Genomic DNA, 18,480 nt, shown 5'->3' with positions numbered 1-18,480 from the left:
ATAGCCTAGCTCTGGGTGCCGCTAGCTGCTCCTACGGTTGAGAAGGACAACGTACGATTCTTAGAGAATCCTGCTCATGGTAATCAAAGAATGCGCTCGCGAGGTCATGGCTTCAATGATTACGTCTGGACGTTTACACACAGATCCTTCAAGATGGGATTCTTGGAACAGGGTCACGCTAGTAATCTTGCTCGATAGCCAATCAGCTATCCCCGGAACGCTATCCGAAGGCGAGACCCTTCTGTCACTACCGTCACTGGTAGCAGCCAGACGGGAGGAACTCCTAAAGCCTAGGATATCGACCAGGCCCCCTCTTGTTTACATGACTCAATACGTCGTGATATCAGTCATTGTGATAGTTTTTATCACTTGTCGAGTTGTCATGCGCCATGATAACATGCCTCCAAAGGAGTCATGATAGCTCCACAACACATATATCTCTGTTCAGATTTGGACTAACTGTTTGCGACTGAGCATCTGGAACATCGTTGATCTCGTGGTCTGCCGTAGAAGCTTTTGAACAGATTCAATAGCGGCACGTATGTGGGTGGCAGGCCGCAAGCGCAACCACCCCCTCTCTCGGTTGCGCGAGAGAGAAAGTCAAAAGTCCGCGCGGCGCTCAGCTACGGAATCCGGACATGCAGCCCATCTATTCTTCACATGTAGGCTCGCAAACGAAGTTGGTGACATGCATACGCATGTATTAGCGAGGGAGCTGTATATGTGGAAGATGTGACGGTTGGTGCCTTAGTGGATGGAACGGATGTTATTTGTCGATGGTTTTTCCGATCTGGATTTCTTTTTCCCATAACACTGGTTGAGATATTGGGGGGTGAGCTCGTGCCCTTCATTGCCGTGCTTTCCTTCTGGTAGTCTCTGGCACCATGATTCATTACTTGCTGTTTGGAAGGCTGCGTTTGAAGAGAGCTCTGCAACTTACTGAGTTGATGTTGTACAAGGCCTATCTCTCGTACATCAGTCATTGCGGGAGATCTAACAAGAATGGGGTTGGAGACTAAGCAGGTCAGTATACCCCACTTCAGGCAGACCATCACAACGTCAGATCTAACATCATGCTGCGCGTCTCTAGCTAATACTACGGGTCCAAGTATCCTCAGCAGAACCTCTACGTAAGATTTGGCCCCCGAGCTCGTTCAGTGCATTCCGTACCGAACAACCCTGCGTCTCTAGATTTGTGCTGTGGCAGAGTTACTTCCATGGCACTCGCGTCAATGTCTTACATAGATGGAGACAACATGACGATCAAAGAGTGTTGTGGATGCAACTCGGCCCTTCGACGGCGCCTCCAATGTGGCCCAGGACTACATGACTCAACTCAAACTGTACATCATATCTACTCCTGCCGCGCGTACTCATGCATGCTGCCCGAAGTTAGTCTGACATGTCATACACGCAAGTGCAACACAGGAAGATTAAAGAAGTGCTTATGCATGCTTGTGGAGGTAAAGTATGCCGATGTACAAAATGCTGGTCATTTGCGAGACATCCTAAGCACCGAAAGGGCGATGAAAGCGTTCATACTATGCTACACCAGCTGAACGACACTTTGTGAAGTTGACAAAGAAAAAGAAACAGAAGCTGACTTGACGCCACACTATGTGGTACGAAAAAGCAAGAGATGGTGATGGTACATGAACCCGAAAACGCCTTTTGCACATATCTTCGTGCTACATGCGTGTATCATAAACACCGTACCCATAGAAAAGAACCAAAAAAATAAATAAGAAAAGATGCTTACTCCTCGATGAGCGCACCCAAGATCAAACTCTGAATGACAAACTCCGCACATGTAATCTTGATCTTATTCCCACCAACTTCTCCTTTGACAAGGAGCTCTTCGTGTACCTCAGCGTCGTCTCTCTTTCTCTTCTTGCCCTTCTTTGTCTTGCCACTCGCAATAGGCTTCTCGGTACCAAAGAGAGTAGCAGCAGCTTCGGCGACACCGCCTTCTCCGTTGTCCACATACACCCAATCCCACTTGCCATTGGTGAGCATATCGGATGCGGTGCCGAGATCGGCACAGCGACCGACCGTGGCAGAGCCAAGAGCGTGGGAGAGGAAGACAAATGGTTGTCGCTTTTCGATTTCTTTCTTGGATTTGCCGGTGACGAGGAGGACATTCTGGTCTTGGAAAAGAAAGTCACGACCCTGGATGGTTTGAGCGAAAGTGAGATCTTCGCCAGCGGGGTCGTAGGAAGTCATTGTGCGTGACCGTACAACACCATTTGGATCGAGGAATTTGGACACGCCAGCGGGTAGAAGATACCGCATGAATGGTGCAGCGCGCGACGCATTGAGTGAGTCGTGAATCCAGCGCATATGCAGACATGGGACGTTGAGCGCAAGTGCTTGGATGTATTTTGTGCTGCGAGAATGCGAGTCCGAGATAAGAGCGACGAAGCCCAGATCTTTGTATGCTTGTTTGAGCACCAGTCCAACTGACCCTTCGATGATAGAGGCTGACCTACGGCGGTTCTGGGACGATGTTGGTGCTTCCGCTGGCTCACTCTCAAACAGCTCGTGAAAACCTTGTTCCAAGACCTGTCCGCCATTGGTCTTAATTTGTTTAGCAACAACCTCCTTGTCAACGTCTGCTGCGGTGGAAGTCAGGACAAAAGCCATGTTCGTGAAGACACCACTGCCGGATCGAGTAGTAGATGCTACTGAGGCTGCGCGTGTGGTAACGTCCTTCAGTAGTGACGGTACTGCCGTTCCTCGCCGGGTGAAAGAAGGCGTTGTAAAGGGATCGGTAATAGGAGTGCCAATGTGAGAAGCTGACTTGGCGGGTGAGATGAGCGGAGAGAAGTTGAAAGGTCGATCGCGAAGTCGTTTCCAAAGGCCAGCTGTCAGGTAGATGCTAGCCATGGGCACCGAGATGTGCTCAGCTGACTGCATTGCTCTGCCTCTCGACAAGCTCTCCCTGGGTCGCTCCTCAAGAACTATAGTGGTGTTTCCACGTTGATCAGTAGTGGGGAACTCCTCACCACCGAGATCGTCGATTCTATCCTTGAAACCGACAACAACATAAGTGTTCTTCTTCATGCCAGTCTCGTCCACCTTGACATGATCACCCCGGCGGAGATCTAATGCCCGAATATGAACTGTATCCATTGACGTGGTGTTACCATCATCGTAGCGTATCTGCAACTGGCGGGCAGTTGCACGGCCAATGCATGTGGCAGGGTAATAATGGCTCCCTGGCCAGGAAGCGAACACTCGGTTTGGTACAATGACTTCCCCTGGTGGGGTTACAGCCCGTTGCGGTATGTCCTCATGTGGTCTTTCGACGTTGCTTGAATGTGGTACGGAACTAACGGGCTCGTCTGGCCCCCTATCAGCATCGAGCATCTCGACATCGGCTGATTTGTCGGAGACGATGGCCCGATGCTTCGTAGGCGTAAGTGGAGTGCTCTTCCGAACGCCAAAAGAAGCTTTTGGTTTTGCCGGAGAGTTTGCTGGTGAAGACAAGCTCTGTAAGACTTCTCTAGACACCGTTTTCAGAGCACCCTGTCTCCCTTTCTTAGACCTGCTAGATTTTGGTAGGACTTTTGATTTTAGTGTCGTCATCCGTTTGTACGGAGCTTGTGCCGCTTCTCTTTCACGCGTGGCGGCAATAGCACCTTGGTCTTCTCGTGCGAGGACTGATGCAGTTGGTGGAGTATCCTCAAGCGCTTGCTGTATTTGTTCGAGACGGGGTGACGGAGGCGGGTCCGAAAGTGACTCTGTGTCTGTCGTCGCTTTCGGTGGACTATGAGGGGCGTTGCGCCTGGCGGCATACGTAAACTTGCGCCTCTTCGTTGATAGAGGAGCTGGTGAGATTGGAGCTACAAAAGCATCGTCATCATCTTCGAGACCACTGAGTCGCGGCATTTCAACTTCGTCCTCTGCTGCTGACTGCTGTGTTTCGGGAAGATTGTAGATATCATCAATAGAATGGATACGGTTGTCTCCCCGGATCACATCGCTTTCATTACCTCTGGAGCTGACAGGTGCCAGCTTGTTTGACTCAGATCTAAAGCGCTCTTCTTGAGCGATGTGGGACGCCTCTGTGCTGTTGATGTCATGCGGTGCAGTGGTTCCGTCCTCCGCAACATCAGTAGGACCCTTGTCGGAAAAGAGGGAGGGCTGTGTCTCGTCGAGAGCATCAGTCTCTGGAACAGTATTCTGACGTCGCATGCTCGGTGGTTTGGGTGGCCTTTTCATCTCGTTATGCTGTGACGGGTAGCGGTCGCGGACGTCTTCCACAAGCTGACCTTGTTCGAACGTCTCTGGATCTCCACGTCCAGTCTCTGGGTGCACTTTGCTGGGTTCGGTGACATCTAGTTCCTTATCCAAATCTTCACCGTGGTGGTCTATGGAAGCCTTGTGTTCGAAATCTTGTTCCGCAAGTGGTAGCTCGTCATCATCCTCCATGACTGTATCTTCGTCAAGGGTCGGTGTCGCAGTGTCCCGCTCAGCCACTCCCTCCGCGTACTCATCATAGGTGTGCTCGTCGTACTCCAGATCGTCTTCCTCGACTCGCTCATCGTCGGGTCTCAAGAGGGGAGGGCTGCTCGGTACGCGCTCTTCGCCGTCAGGAGTCTTATCTTCATCTGTACTAGACTTGGGTGGCATTGGAGGCATTGACGAAGAGATGACTTGACTTGTATACCCCGTCTTGGTAGCCATGGTAGTCTGATTGATGCTATATTGGTTCATCGATGGTGACGATGGGAAGCGCAGCGATTTTGGTCGTGGTACACTATCGAAGTCTGCAGTCGCATCTGGTTGCGAGTCCATGACAGCGACAGACTCCCTGCTGCTATGAGGTCGATTTATCTCCCGCAGATGCTGCTGCACTTCTGAGTTGTGTTGTTGTGATTCGCGTTGCAGCTGCGAGGATGAAATTCCTTGCTGGGTGGAATTCCGTGACGGGTGACCTGAGGGGGTGCGATAGGGGTGCGAAGAAGTCTTAGGAACCTGCACACTATTGTCATTGCTATTGCGTCTCACGATAGTCCGTGAGGCGTGAATCGCGTTCTGCGACGGATCGTTGGGGTATTGTTCGGTATTGTGCTCATTTACTCCATTCACTGCAATGGTTTGCGACGCCTCGTCCATTGTCTCGTCGTCGTCGTCGTCGTCATCATCATCGTTATGGGACTCGCCATGTACGCCACTTCTCCCACTCTTCGACTTGAGAGGCGATGGTAAACTGACGTCTGCCACGCCCCTCCTCCCGGATCGCGATACTAATGGTGTAGGTACTGAGATGTGTGATAGGGAGCTAGCGGCCCGGCGGTGGGCATGCTCCTTTGCCTTTTGCGCCTTCACTTTCCTGCTAAGCTCTTGCCAGCTATCCTGCTCTATACTCATGCTGTGGTCGTCTCCGACAGAGTTCTTCCTCCTCTCTTGGGACTGCTTCACCGTGACATAATCGGCTCGTGGCTCGCTGGACGACCGCGCGATAGGATCTGATTTCGGAGTATCGGGCTGTATGGCTTTGATAGGACTGGAGTAGGCGGGAATTGGACTGGAGTGTCGCAAGTGGCTGAAATTGGGCGAAGGGCGTGTGAATACGACATCCTCGGTGACACCGCCCACTGCAGGCGAGGTAGGCGCCTGGGTATTGTTGAAGGCTTGTGTGAGAGAGATATGTTGTAAGCCGCCATCACCACCATTGCCAAACGCTGGAAAGAACATTGAGGGAGAGGCAGCGGTAGCGGGTGTGGTATTGATGCGCATAGCTGAGCTGGAGCTGCCCCTATTTCTATTTGCCAATGCCGGTGTTTGAAACTTGAGTGGGCTCGTGGGCGCCATGCTGTTCTGCGCATCTGCAGCTTCATCGGCATCGACTACGGTAGGGCTGGTGGGTGTCGGCATGTGCTCGTCTTGGCTGGATGCGGCCGTATCCATGTCGTCTGTAGGCAGGTCTTCGCCATTGTCGTCGTCCGAATGGTCAAGGAAGAGCGACTTGGGGGCGTTGAACTCTCTGCCCTCGCTTGTGTATATGCCACTCGTCCATGTCTTCAGCATCTGACTATCCGGCTGAGTGTCCCCCGGCGCGTCCATCATATTGAAACTCCGGTGCATCTTGAAAGCCCAGTTCTCTTCTTTTATGTTGCCAGTGGAAGTCGGCGCGCTGTGATGTTTGGGTAGGGCAGGGTTGACATGTTTTGCGGTCGCGGCGCGTCGTGGGGAAAGAGCGCGATTGAACGGGGAAAGCGCAACGGGCGGCAGGTGCAGGGAGGCGTGATCCGGGGAATGGCCCAGGGCCAAGGTGGAAGGAACGCGATTGCCCGAGTGATGGCTCTCGGTCGATGTGGTGAAGTGGAATGGCTTGTCGCTGCAGGCCCGTTGCCTGAGGGCCTGGGAGAGTTGGGATGGGTCCTTGGTGTGGCGTCAGTCAACCAACTCCAGCGATCGGCGACCGGGGTGCGACGCGCCATCCCGGACGCGACGGAGAAGACGGGTACTCACATCATAGAAAAGATCTCCAAGCACTGTGGGGGCTTGCGAGTCTTCCATTGCGAAAGCCCATTATCGGATGCACTTGGTCGAAAAATGCAGCACCCCGCTGTCCACACGTCTTACCTGCAATCAGCCGAGACGGTTACGCGCCAATTAACGCGTAGTCATGTGCCAGTCAGTGACCAAGCGCAGCGCTCCTTCTTTGCCTCTTGAGTGTGGGACGCCATGTTCATTCCGCACCCATACACTACGAACTGATGTATCCGCATTGCTTACCGACCTTTGCTGTGTAAAGTGCCCTTTGAAAGACACCAATATACCTTGCGCTATTCACCAATGTCCGGCACATGGCTCACACAAGACTCCTGCATGCAACAGACAGAGTAGCCACAACTTTTCATACAGATTCCCATAAACCACCCAGTCTAGCTGCCCTGAATGGTCAGAGGTGTCCTTGCCATTTCCTCTGGCAACGTGGTTCAAATTCATTCAGCTTAATTCACGGGCGAGGATATGCAAAGAAACAACTCGTGTCATCCAATTGACATAGACTTTGTACAGGTGTTACTCGACCTCCTCGCCGTCCTGTCAAGATGTGCTCCACTCCAAATCTCACACATCACTCGCGTTCTAGTGTTCTTCTCCTTCTCCTTCTCCCTCCCTGACTTCATCCTCTATCTCTCCCGCATCTCCATCTCATGCCCTTTAGTCCTCTTCGTTCCCTCATTCCCTCAGTCGCTCCCACAGCAAATACTGCAATCTTATCCCAGGAAAGTGTAGTACAAGCTGAATGCGACGGTCAAGCCAACAGCGGTCCATCCAGTACGGATAACCTGTTGGTTCTTGAAACCAATACCGACGTCCCAGGCCAGATGCCTCAAGCCGTTGAAGCTGTGGAAGAAGAAGGGGAAAGCGTAGAATGCCTTCAATCCGGCCTTCACAGCCGCTGGCCAAGCAGCGACAGTGGCTACCATTGACTGCGTCTCAAGGTGCCATCCGGTGTATGGGGCAATCAGGTAGGCGATACCGAAGAGGTAGAGGGAACCTGAGAGGGTAATGCCGGTGATTCGGTTGAGCGACGAGGCGTACCAGGTGATTTGGGGCTTGTAGATGGCCAGGTGGGGGGAGACGGGGCGGTTGACACGCTGTTTCGCGAGGATCTCGGCGGCTTCAGACTGTGAGGCGTGTTCCGTTGCTGCAAGTCTATATTATGCATCGTCAGTATCGCTGTGCGCATGCATGGTAGTTATCATTGGAGTGGTCGGGGAGAGCTTGATGCTGTTATGACATACCTCCGCTGGACCATGCGTCCCGCAGGCTGTACCCTCAGACTGGGCGCGGCGGCCCGTCGCAGACCAAGCTGAAATACCCGCTGAGAAGCCATTGTGTAGTTTCTCCGATGCCAATCGACAGAGCTGTCAAGTGTCGTGTGGTGATGGTCGACCGTCTATGATGCGCAACGCCGCCAGCCCAAATCTTTCCGATTCCCGAGGTCCCCCTACGGCCCAATCAGCAGCTGAGCATTACGCGACTTAGTCATCCACTTTGCGGACACCCGATATTTTCTCGCGTGCGCGCTGCCAACTTCCTTTCCTTCACGAACCTCGATATCGCCGGCAATGAGCGCTTGCGTGCTGAACTGCGGGAATGACGGCTCACTTTGTCTGCTGGCGTTATGTCAGTGGATGGGGCTCAGGAGGGATCGGAGAGGGATTGCCTGTATTAATCGCTTGTGTTGACCAAGACTATGTCTGCACGAGTTTCATATCAAGGCTACATATTGTGTTTCTGCGCTGTGATTGTCGCTGTCTTACTGCATGATGCAGACCTGATGACATTGTTTGAGGCAAAGCTTGAAGATGATGCCCTACGATATCATAGCCATGCTGCGTCGCGCTTTTTCTAGCCAACCCATCTTCCTGTCGCATGAGCTTGACGCGAAGTTTCTGACTAAGAAGCGCCGTTTTCATCTTCATCTTTTTGAATACCATGTCTTTCGATAAGCCAGATGTCAAGGCCTCAAGACATGCGATGACGGTTGGATCGAAGCAACGTTTCCACACCCGGTGATTGCAAATTTTCTTCCCCTTGAACCGCGTACCTGCTGCGCTTTTTGCAACCCTGCAGGTGGAACAACGTAAACTCTTTTATCTGTTCATCACATATGCAGCGATAACGCCGACACCCACATACATTGAAACCGCAAATGGCGCCTCTCAAACAGACCCTCAGCACTGCCGCTGGGCTTCCAGCCGGCTCGTACATCTACAAGGTCATTTCGACAGCGCCACGACAAGACCCTCTCACATACTCCCTGACCGATCAATTAGCTTTCATATCTTCAGACGACTCTTTGCGCTTTCATACTGCAGACCTGAGACCTGATGGCGTGATTACGAACGCAAATGAAAACATAACATGTTTGGAGAGAGCGAATGATACGCCTAGCAACATTGTCACAACAGCGGGAAGAGATGGATTGATAAGATTTTGGGATAAACGAAGCAAGCAAAAAGCTTTGCAAATCGAAAGCCGTGAGTGACAGCGACAACGCTGGTCTGGCGAAGCATGAGGGATAGAAGGCTGACCGTCAGCGTAGCGCACAAACTCGTCTCAGCGTTGGTTTGCGATGCAGAAAGAAACTTCGTCGCCGCTGGCATCGAAAACCCCGAAGACGGTCCTAATAGCTCCCCAGTATACATTTGGTACCTCAATGTATCTCACTTTGATTAGTACCATGTTCACTAACCCAATACTAGGGACCAGCGCAACCCATCAGCGCCTCTTCGTTCATACGTGGATTCCCACACTGACACCGTGACAAATCTCTCTTTGCATCCTTCTCACCCTACTCTGCTACTATCATCTAGCACGGATGGCCTAATCAACATCTTCGACACTGCTCAAGTTGACGAAGACGATGCTTTGTACCAAGTTGTCAACCATGGATCGGCTGTCGCACATGCAGGGTTCATGTATCCTGGCACCGACATTTACGCGATTGGCACGGATGAGACGATCAGTTTTTTCGCATTGCAGAGCCAGAAAGAGGAGGAAGAGGAGCCGGCGCCGAAAGTGTGGGGCGATGTTAGGGAAGGTTTGGGGTGTGAGTATGTGGTAGATCTGGGATGGGCTGGGCAACAAGCTTTTGTTGCCGCAGGGAAGCATAGGTACGTCGTTATCCGATTGCTAAAGCACCAAGACAGAGCTGACTGGTTGCAGCGAGAGTCTTCTCAACTTCATCCCTATTAGTAAGGGCACCAATGGGCCTCTGGACTACAGCTTCGATGTCGATAAGAGCATAACCTTTGCGGGTGCTCACGGGGAAGAAATTGTCCGCGATGCATTCACCGATGTTCACGTAGGCATATTCCCTTGGCTGAAATCCGATTCCTTAAAGTTAACAACCTTTACAGACCAACACAACATACACATGCGGCGAAGACGGTCAAGTTCGGGCCTGGAAACCCTCAGAAGAAAGCGGAACGAACTTTGATGAAGCGGCCGGATCGGCGAAGAAGAAGCGCAAGGAGAAGAAAGAGAAAGCAAGGTTTAAGCCATACTAAGATCTGGTATGAGATGACATTCTCGATTACTCGGACAAATGGATTATCTTCGACATGGACTGTGCGAATCTTTTTGATCGCTCGGGCGGCAGCGAGTATGGGCGTGATCATCGTGAGCTCAGAACTTGCGCATGCGCTGCCATCTGCCATGATGCCTTGGAAAACATCTCGATTACTACCACAAATTGGAAGGCTCATGACATCATCATCATCATCATCATCATCATCATCATCATCAATGGTTGTTAGCGGTTCAGGATCATCAACCGGACGCAACTCGTGCGTGTCACCCAAAGCACAGAACAGTTGCTCAACAACGGTGGCCTTGAACAAGAAATTAAAGCTCATCAGTTGTTGTTTGGCGGTTGCATAGCACCTTTTCATGCCATATTGCCATTCAGCGGACTCCAACCGCGGATGCTCTTGCTCACGGAATGAATCTCATTAACATGACTCATTTCTTCGTTACACACACGTCGTGCGAAGAGGGTCTCCTCTTTTGAGTCGACTACAAGATGAATAAGAAGATTGACGGTCTCAACGCAACATCCGACACCACTGCGATCGCCAATGTAGTAGAAAGCCATAAAAGCTGTTTACTAAGTGTCTTAAGCCTCTCAAGTGAGTGTTTCACAAAATTTCCTTCTCGCAGACGTTGCGCAATAGAGAAATGTTGTAAAAATTGTGGAAGACGTGATCCCAGTCCATTGAGAGGGTTGGATTGATACCACGTTATCGATACATTCGAGGTGAGAGGGGACGCAGAGGGAGAATACTGCCTTCTTTGCAGGGCAACAGCTAGGTGATTGAGTTTGTAGATGTCGATGGAACGGTACAGAGAACGATTGAAGGGTTGGAAGGCGGATGAGAGGCAGCATCACCCACTGCGTGAGATATTCTCTAGCGGAATTGGATCTGAGACTGTGGTACTAGACGAGTGAATCAACGGGCCACCCTAACAAAGGACTTTGAACAGCGGGAATCACAAGAAAACTCAAGACTGAACCTATTGGATGCGTAAAGTGTAGTACAGTGCAACGCCAAGCATACATCGTCGGAGTAAGCTCTCGACAGAACCCTCGGTTGTCGCTCCCCCACCCACAACGGAAGCTAACGTTTCAGTCCAGCCACCCAAACGGGTACAGCATAACCGTTTCATCCCTCCACCCCCTACCATCATCAACCCGACGTCTCGCAAAGCGCCTAGAAGCATTGTTCCTGTATGATCTGCGTATCGTGATATGCCTCGCTACAAGGGCGCCTGAGCGCCAAGGTATCAATTCTCTTCATGCGCCAGTCTCCGCCAGGCTCAATGTAGGCGTGTGGCCGAGTTCTCAAGGCCGATGCAACCGATTGTATTGTTTGGTGTTTGTCTCGTGTGTTTTCTACCGGTGGGAGTTTTGCGCAGAATGAGAGGAAGCGAGATGCAATACGGATGTTGCGGCCAACAAGGTAATGCGCCTGCATCGTGAGGTTTTTCTTGCCGAGGCAGCAAGCAGCCAGCTTCCTGAGGCTTCGTGTATAAGAGGTGCCTGGTGTCGCCTGAAGTAATAGCCTCATCAGCATCTTCAACTACAGTCTTCTCTACTACTCTCTACTTCGCTCTATTCAATTCTTTTCTTCCGCTGGTCGGTTCTTGGTATCAATAATCACTTAAGATAAACACTATTACCGACACCTTCAAAACAACAAACAACAAAACAATCCAACCGCCAAAATGAAGTTCACCATCTCCGCCGTTGTTCTCGCTCTCTCTGCTTTCGCAGCTGCTATGCCTCAGGGCGCCAACGCCAACCGTCCCGTGCCTGAGGGCGCTTGCTGTGTCGCAAACACCAGCTTGAAGCAGGATGTCTGCACTGTCAACGGAGTTAGCGGTCGCTGTGTTCCCGACAGCATCAACAACTGTAAGTTTCCCATACATCCCGAACTACATCTAAGTCGCCCAAGCTAACCAATTTCATACAGGCGGCGCCCAATTGACCTGCATCGAGGACAACCGACTGAACTGCGACCCCAACACTCTGGAGAGGGGTCGTCCTCTCTGCCGTCGCATCCAGGGCGCGTAAACGACTAGTATTAGGTCTAGTGGTTGAAGGAAAAGTAAAAATGTACATATTATACAGATCAGTATGAACTGAAATAGACTTGGTGGTGGTAGGAGTAGCTGTAGTGCCCGGGTCCTGTAGTAGTATCGGCTATGTTGGACGACAATGAAGATGCTGTATCGCATTATCAACTTTTTTCTGTTTGTTGTTGTGATCCTGTGTTGTGGCAATTGTGGGTCTGGATACTTTGGAGAGGTATGATAGTCCATGTCCCATGTTATAACACCTGTGGACCTTCCATGACATGTTATGAGCTAGCGTCAAGCCAAATTTCGTTCTTGGTACAGTAGAATGGTTGAACTTTGAGTCGATTTCCACCTCCGCGACTTGATAGAAGACATCTGAAACACACCGTCTCTCTAAACAAGACACATCTACAGGCCATATGTAGTTGCCATAGCCGGTCATCTGCTACATATATGCGATGAAGCTTGAGTAGGGCTGTAAGCCTGGACCTAAACACGAGGATAGTGATGTCGCCTTCGGGGTTGCTGAGGCCTGAGGTTTGTACGTGTCAGTAATCGGGGCTGTGCTTTGGGGTACGGTACGATTGACATGGCTTTGGTCGTGTTTCGTTGGAGGTTGCTTGAATGGTGACCGTGATGCCGTGGTTGTCGGCCGTACTTGGACACCCACCTAGGTAGCGTCGCGAGAAAGACCGAACGTGATTTACTGCTCCGCTAGAGCATTGCACATCTTGGCGGTATCACGATCGTGCGTACTATTCAGGTAACCATATGTACACCGAGTGGTGGATCAGTAGCGAATTCGCGAGCGTGCTGGCTTGGTGGGTGTTTGTTCTTTTGACGTGTCGGATCCGCACTGTGGGCAACGCCGTCGATGATGATCGCTCCGCCAATAAGCCGATATCCCCGCATCGAAAGCAACAAATACTGTTGTAGAGATCGAAGAAATTGGGGAATTTAAGATGCCCGCTTGTCACGGCAAGGGCGAGAGCGGAGGATATCCACGCAGGGTTCTCCAGTAGCGCCAGGGGCTACCATGAATCGATATTGGGAAACACGAAGCTTGCTTCCAGTCTCTCACCGTTGCCAAGTTAATTCATAACTCACAAGGACGGCTTCCTTCTTACGACTGGCTCATGGTTAACTGGTTGCGAAACACTGTTGACGCAGTGACTGGAACTGATAAAGATGACTTCGTACCCGATCCCAAAACAGCCACTCCAGATGCAGAGCGAGTTCGAGAAGCATCTTTCGGATGACAAAGGAAATTAGAGACCTCTTCACCCCAACTTTCGGCTTTGGCGTTTCCCCCGCATGAGGTCGCGGCATCTCAAATTCAATCAGTGGAGAAGTCCAAACCATCAACATCCGTCGTAAACCAACCCTTCATATTCTCAGCTGAATTGTATACAGAAGATTGGACGAACTTAATAGCGAAATATGGTATTTCACAATTCTCCGTTTCTGAGTCTCCAGCGCAAACAGTAGCGCCAAAGTCATTACCACCGCAGCAATCAACAGCAGAGCAATCAACGCCGCAGACATCACCGCCTTTCTCCATTAAAGCACCGGAACTACAATCTATGCCTGCTTACGAATCTATCATAACCCAGCTGTCGATCCTATCTCGAGCTGCAAAAAGGTAGCGTGCAGCATATTCGGGCGCGAAAGTTAAGTCACCGTCATTAGAAACAAAAGGCATCACTAAGGAAAGCCTCGATCAGGTGATGTCGTCTAGAGACACCAAAGCAGGTAGTGCGCTGAGCAATGGTGGCTCAATCAACGGTCAGTCGCAACGCCTTGCGCCTATAGATACTTCTACGCTAGCGAAAGCCGATACTCAATCCCCTGCGACGCTTGACACAAATGAAGAGTTACACCAGTGGATTCGTAAAATGTACTTTGAAATCGGGTTTCATGAAGCCACGAGCAGTTTCATCGGCTGGCCGAAATTCGTCGACAAGGTCGTAGCGCAAGAGCCGGATCAAACGAAGCATACGCAACTCAGGCGAGCATTGAAATTGTAAGCGAGACTCGAATCTGTTTGGAGCTACCTTACTAACCAGTTTGAGGCTTTGTCCAGGATCAAACCACAAGAACAGTCTCCCTCAGGTGACAGACGTCCAAAAGTTGAAGGCCAGGGCTCGTCGTGAGCGGTTACAGAACACTAAAAACCCAAACTCACGACCCACTGCGACAGACTTTCCGACACCGCAACTCACGACTTCAGCGCCTGGAACAATATCAGTGTCACGCACAGGATCGAAAGATCTTGTGCCGCAAGTGTTGACATCGCAGGCGTCTTCTGCAACACAAGCGTTGGGATCGCATCTCTCGGCAACAAGATCAGTACCACCGCAACCTACAGTTCCTTCACCCATCCAGACTTCTCCTAAGACAGTACCTGTAGCCAAGAATCAGTCCCCGGCGCCTTCGTCTGTTGCGTCGCTAACGGCCGTAAAACGCGATCGGCCAGATCTAGATTTGAGTGACATGGATGATCTCGTTCCAAACACATATCAAACCAATAATCCCAAGGCGACTGTCAACGGAGTTGAGAACGCGCCGTTGTTATCGGGCCCTGTGGTCGTTCAACACGCGAATGATCGAGTTCCTCAATTCGGTTACATCGGCAATTACCCAGATGAAGCCGGACGAGGGGTCAAAGTTTTCCACAATACTAATGTTCCATTTTCCACGTTCATCTGCGGTGTTCAAGGAAGTGGCAAAAGCCATACTACAGCTTGCATGCTCGAAAATGCATTGATCCCGTCCAAACAGCTTGGTCGCTTGGAAGCACCTGCTTGTGCAATGGTCTTTAGCTACGGAAGTTGGAGCACCGGTGGATCAGGATTCAGTGTCAGCGAAGCTGTGCATTTGGCTCATGCGAAACATGAGTTTCCCGGGCAGAGAGTACGAAGAATCACCGTTTTGGTCTCCGCTGACAATGGAGCAATCAGACGCTGCTATGAAGATCCAATTTGCAACGTCCGTGTCGTTCCGTTCAAACTCAACGCAAGAGCTCTCGACATCACTGCCATGCGCGCATTGATGGGGGTCGGTGATAAGAGCCCTACACTCTACATGGGCCAGGTTGAGATGGTGCTTAGAAGGATATCGTCCACAAGCAAGGATGGATTACTCGACTACAACTTATTCATTAGGGAAGTGAAGAAGCTGGACCTGAGTAGGGAACAGGCGCAAGCCCTTGACCAACGTTTGGCGATGCTTGAGTCATTCCTCGATCGGGACGGGAAAGCGGCAGAACCGGAGTTTCTTCCAGGCGAGATGGTCATCATGGATCTGTCTGATGCCTTCATGACATCTAGTACAGCCTGTGTTCTTTTCAAGCTAGGGTTGGACCGCTTTCTACAGTCACCCACCAAGAACAAGATGGTCGTGCTAGACGAGGCGCACAAGGTCTGTTTTCTTGAGGTTCAATCACAATACTCTTGCTGACACAAAATTAGTACATGCTTGATAGTCCTGGGTCAAAGTTTCTTACGGACAGTCTCGACAACATCATTCGTCTCCAACGGCACTGGGGTACCCGCGTCATCATCTCCACGCAGGAACCAACCGTCTCTACGGCACTCATTGCACTCTGCTCTGTCACCGTCATCCACCGCTTTACAAGTCCTACATGGTATGTCGCACTTAAAAAACACATCAGCCCCATGGAAAACGACAATACTCTCATGCAACAGATCGAAGGATTAAACACTGGAGAAGCGTTAGTATATGCTCCCAGCGCAGTGCTTGAGAGAAATGATGACGCCAGCTTAGTAAAAGCTACGGGTCAGCTGCTCAAGATTACTATCCGGAAAAGGATAACACATGATGGTGGGGAATCGATTATGGCCATGTAACTAGCTGCATATAGTTTGCAGTTGCACCAGTCTAGCTCAAACTTAACTTTGGGGCAATCACACTGAGAAGCATAATTGGTTGATTGAAGCCGGAGAGCTCATTTTCGCCCACTTCTGGCTCTTGGCAAACTGGCGTATGCGAAGAAGAGTCTACGGCATGCTCTTGTTTGGCGCTCCTTGGCCCAACTTGAAGTAACCTGGGTGAAGCTTCTGGAACACCTGAGCAGGGTCGTACTTCTTGCTCACAGCGATCAGCTTCGCCACATTCGCCGATCCGTAACTTGCGAGAGGGTCCTCGAACTCGCTCGCGTAGTTCATATAGATGTAGTCGTTGTCCAAGTCCTTGCCCTTTGCATAAGCCTTGACATTCTTCATGACAGTCGAGAAGAACTTGAGAACAGTGGCATCATCCGAAGCCTTGTTCCACCAGGCACTCATGTTCATGATAAAGTATGGGCCCTTGCCGGCGTCGAGACCTAGCGCATTACCACCGTTCTTTTGCATGCCTCTGAATTGGCCTTCGGTGATAGCCTGGATAGAAATAAATGGCGAAAGACCTTCGACAGCTTGAATCTCAGGCAGAAGCGTGTAAAAGGTATCAACGAGGTAAGTGTAAAGCTCGCGGTCGACTTTGAGGGACACATCCCACATCGTTTGACGATTACCGAGGGCTTCCTCTGCGCTACCGCCGTTCATCTTCATGGTCATGTTGGCCAGCGTACCAAATGCTGTGTCGTCCATCACAGGAGAAAGAGCCCGGATCTCATCGAAAACAGGAGGATCAGCGACAGGTTGAGCATAGTGTGTTTGGACTATCGCAATCTTTCCAATACTGGGAGTGAAACCAAAGGACTGTGTGTGGTTAGAACCTCGCCAATGCACACACCAATGGTAGAGGATACGTACAACAATCTCTGCAGCATCTGTGTCTTTAGAAGACCCAGTGACGGCGAAGTTGTAAAGAGCGTCAAGCACGCCGTTGAAATTGTTTTCTGTAAAGATGCGCTGGCCACCCCACATCTGGCCAAGCGGAAACGCATCGAGCTTGAAGTTGGTAACGATGCCAAAGTTTCCACCGCCGCCCCGAAGTGCCCAGTAAAGGTCTGAGAATGCCGCAGGGGTAGCGATTACCACGAGGCCAGAGGCTGTGACAACTTCGTAGGCGGCAACGTTGTCACAGGCCCAACCCACCTTGTTGGAGAAGAAAGAAATACCACCACCCAATACAAGACCTGGAACACCAACAGGGGCCATCTAAAGCAATGTTAGCAGAGCTCCATGATGCCATTCCTAGCTGGACTCACTCTGCCGCCAACGACTCCGAGGCCAGACTTCTCCAATTTATTGTAAACATCGACCCACAAGTTTCCAGGACCGACATTAGCATACTTTTTGTCATTCGAAGCCGCAACAATGTTAAATCTCTTCATTGAAACGGTGATGCCACCTTCAATGCTGGATGCACCAGCAAAGGCAGCATGGCCACCACCCTTGACAGCAAAGGGGCACTGCGTCAAACGAGATATCAAGACCAAAGATGACACTTCGACTGTGCTTGAAGGCTCAAATATACATCTAGGATGCAATTCTCCCTGTTGCGCAGCCCAATATGTGCTAGTGAAGGTGTCATAGGCTGGGGTTTGCTCCGATAGAAGCTTTTCGCTACCGTATATGAGCTTTAGGGAAGAGCACTATTGATCTGTCAGTGCTTTTGGCACCATGTGAGGCTACTCAAGAGGTGACGCACAGCAATCGAGCAACCACTGAGGGATGTTCGTTCCACCAAGCCCGAAAGCTGAGGGATGGCGGAGACGTTAACGCCGTTTGCGATCAAAGCTTTAGTCACGTTGAAGTCTGCGGGCTCGAAGACCCCTGTTTGAGCTGAAACGAATGCCACGAAGGCGCCAAGGGCAAGGAAGGATTTCATCCTGGGTTCAGTGGGAGAGAAGAAGAAACTTGGGCCTAATCCAAGACACTGGTTGTGATGGAGTGCAGGTTCGATCTAATTTATTCCACTACGGTTGGTAGATCCGCGTCGGACAACGATTGGTGCGCTCCATCCGCAGCCCTTCATCCTTCTTTTCTTAGCAACCCGTCCCCGGCTGCAACCTAAGACTCAGGGGCCATCGTACAGTAGCGTATGCAATAGGGCTGCTACCACAATATAAACACTGCAAGCGAGCTCGAAGGGATTCCTTTCTGTAGATGGCTCGCGATCTTGTGTTGACTAGAGCTTGTCTCCCGCGACCACGTGCGGCGCCTCGAACCTCCTATGTGGTACCCCAGCCATTGGCACTGCCAGATTTTTGAAAGCGGAAACACAAGTGCAAACGAGTTGCAGATTTTAGACTCATACCAACGGCAAGCACCTGTGGCTCGATGTAAGTGAAATGGACATACTGTGTATGAAGACGTGATAGTGTTGAACCAACGACCGGTGGCCATGCAAATCAGGCCTCCTCGGGAAGACCCCAAGGCAATTCTACACACTCGTGGACGTACC

General features: G+C 50.9%; 6 protein-coding genes across 6 annotated transcripts; 3 read left to right on the top strand and 3 right to left on the bottom strand.

Annotated features, from left to right (window-relative positions):
- Positions 1-1,755: 1,755 nt before the first annotated feature.
- On the bottom strand, positions 1,756-6,528 carry AA0111_g5652 (hypothetical protein; the record flags this gene model as incomplete). Its single annotated transcript, XM_028651788.1, has 2 exons — positions 1,756-6,390; positions 6,481-6,528. The coding sequence occupies 2 exons, from the start codon at positions 6,526-6,528 to the stop codon at positions 1,756-1,758; spliced, it is 4,683 nt and encodes a 1,560-aa protein (XP_028506651.1).
- Positions 6,529-7,232: 704 nt separating this feature from the next.
- AA0111_g5651 (hypothetical protein) lies at positions 7,233-7,855 on the bottom strand (the record flags this gene model as incomplete). Its single annotated transcript, XM_028651787.1, has 2 exons — positions 7,233-7,674; positions 7,764-7,855. The coding sequence occupies 2 exons, from the start codon at positions 7,853-7,855 to the stop codon at positions 7,233-7,235; spliced, it is 534 nt and encodes a 177-aa protein (XP_028506650.1).
- Positions 7,856-8,677: 822 nt separating this feature from the next.
- AA0111_g5650 (hypothetical protein) lies at positions 8,678-10,037 on the top strand (the record flags this gene model as incomplete). The annotated part of the gene is made up of 5 exons (XM_028651786.1): positions 8,678-9,005; positions 9,071-9,176; positions 9,231-9,641; positions 9,694-9,832; positions 9,888-10,037. The coding sequence occupies 5 exons, from the start codon at positions 8,678-8,680 to the stop codon at positions 10,035-10,037; spliced, it is 1,134 nt and encodes a 377-aa protein (XP_028506649.1).
- A 1,717-nt stretch (positions 10,038-11,754) lies between these two features.
- Positions 11,755-12,103, top strand: AA0111_g5649 (hypothetical protein; the record flags this gene model as incomplete). The annotated part of the gene is made up of 2 exons (XM_028651784.1): positions 11,755-11,941; positions 12,003-12,103. The coding sequence occupies 2 exons, from the start codon at positions 11,755-11,757 to the stop codon at positions 12,101-12,103; spliced, it is 288 nt and encodes a 95-aa protein (XP_028506849.1).
- Positions 12,104-13,835: 1,732 nt separating this feature from the next.
- Positions 13,836-15,977, top strand: AA0111_g5648 (hypothetical protein; the record flags this gene model as incomplete). Its single annotated transcript, XM_028651783.1, has 3 exons — positions 13,836-14,131; positions 14,181-15,528; positions 15,579-15,977. 3 exons carry the CDS (start codon positions 13,836-13,838, stop codon positions 15,975-15,977), a joined length of 2,043 nt encoding a protein of 680 aa, XP_028506850.1.
- Positions 15,978-16,127: 150 nt separating this feature from the next.
- On the bottom strand, positions 16,128-17,904 carry AA0111_g5647 (hypothetical protein; the record flags this gene model as incomplete). The annotated part of the gene is made up of 4 exons (XM_028651782.1): positions 16,128-16,829; positions 16,884-17,231; positions 17,282-17,668; positions 17,725-17,904. The coding sequence occupies 4 exons, from the start codon at positions 17,902-17,904 to the stop codon at positions 16,128-16,130; spliced, it is 1,617 nt and encodes a 538-aa protein (XP_028506707.1).
- Positions 17,905-18,480: the final 576 nt, after the last annotated feature.

The sequence above is a fragment of the Alternaria arborescens genome (assembly GCF_004154835.1).
Source record: "Alternaria arborescens strain FERA 675 chromosome Unknown contig_11, whole genome shotgun sequence".
NCBI lineage: Eukaryota > Fungi > Ascomycota > Dothideomycetes > Pleosporales > Pleosporaceae > Alternaria > Alternaria arborescens.
Note: the sequence above shows the minus strand (reverse complement) of the source record. Positions and strands in the feature narration are given on the sequence as shown.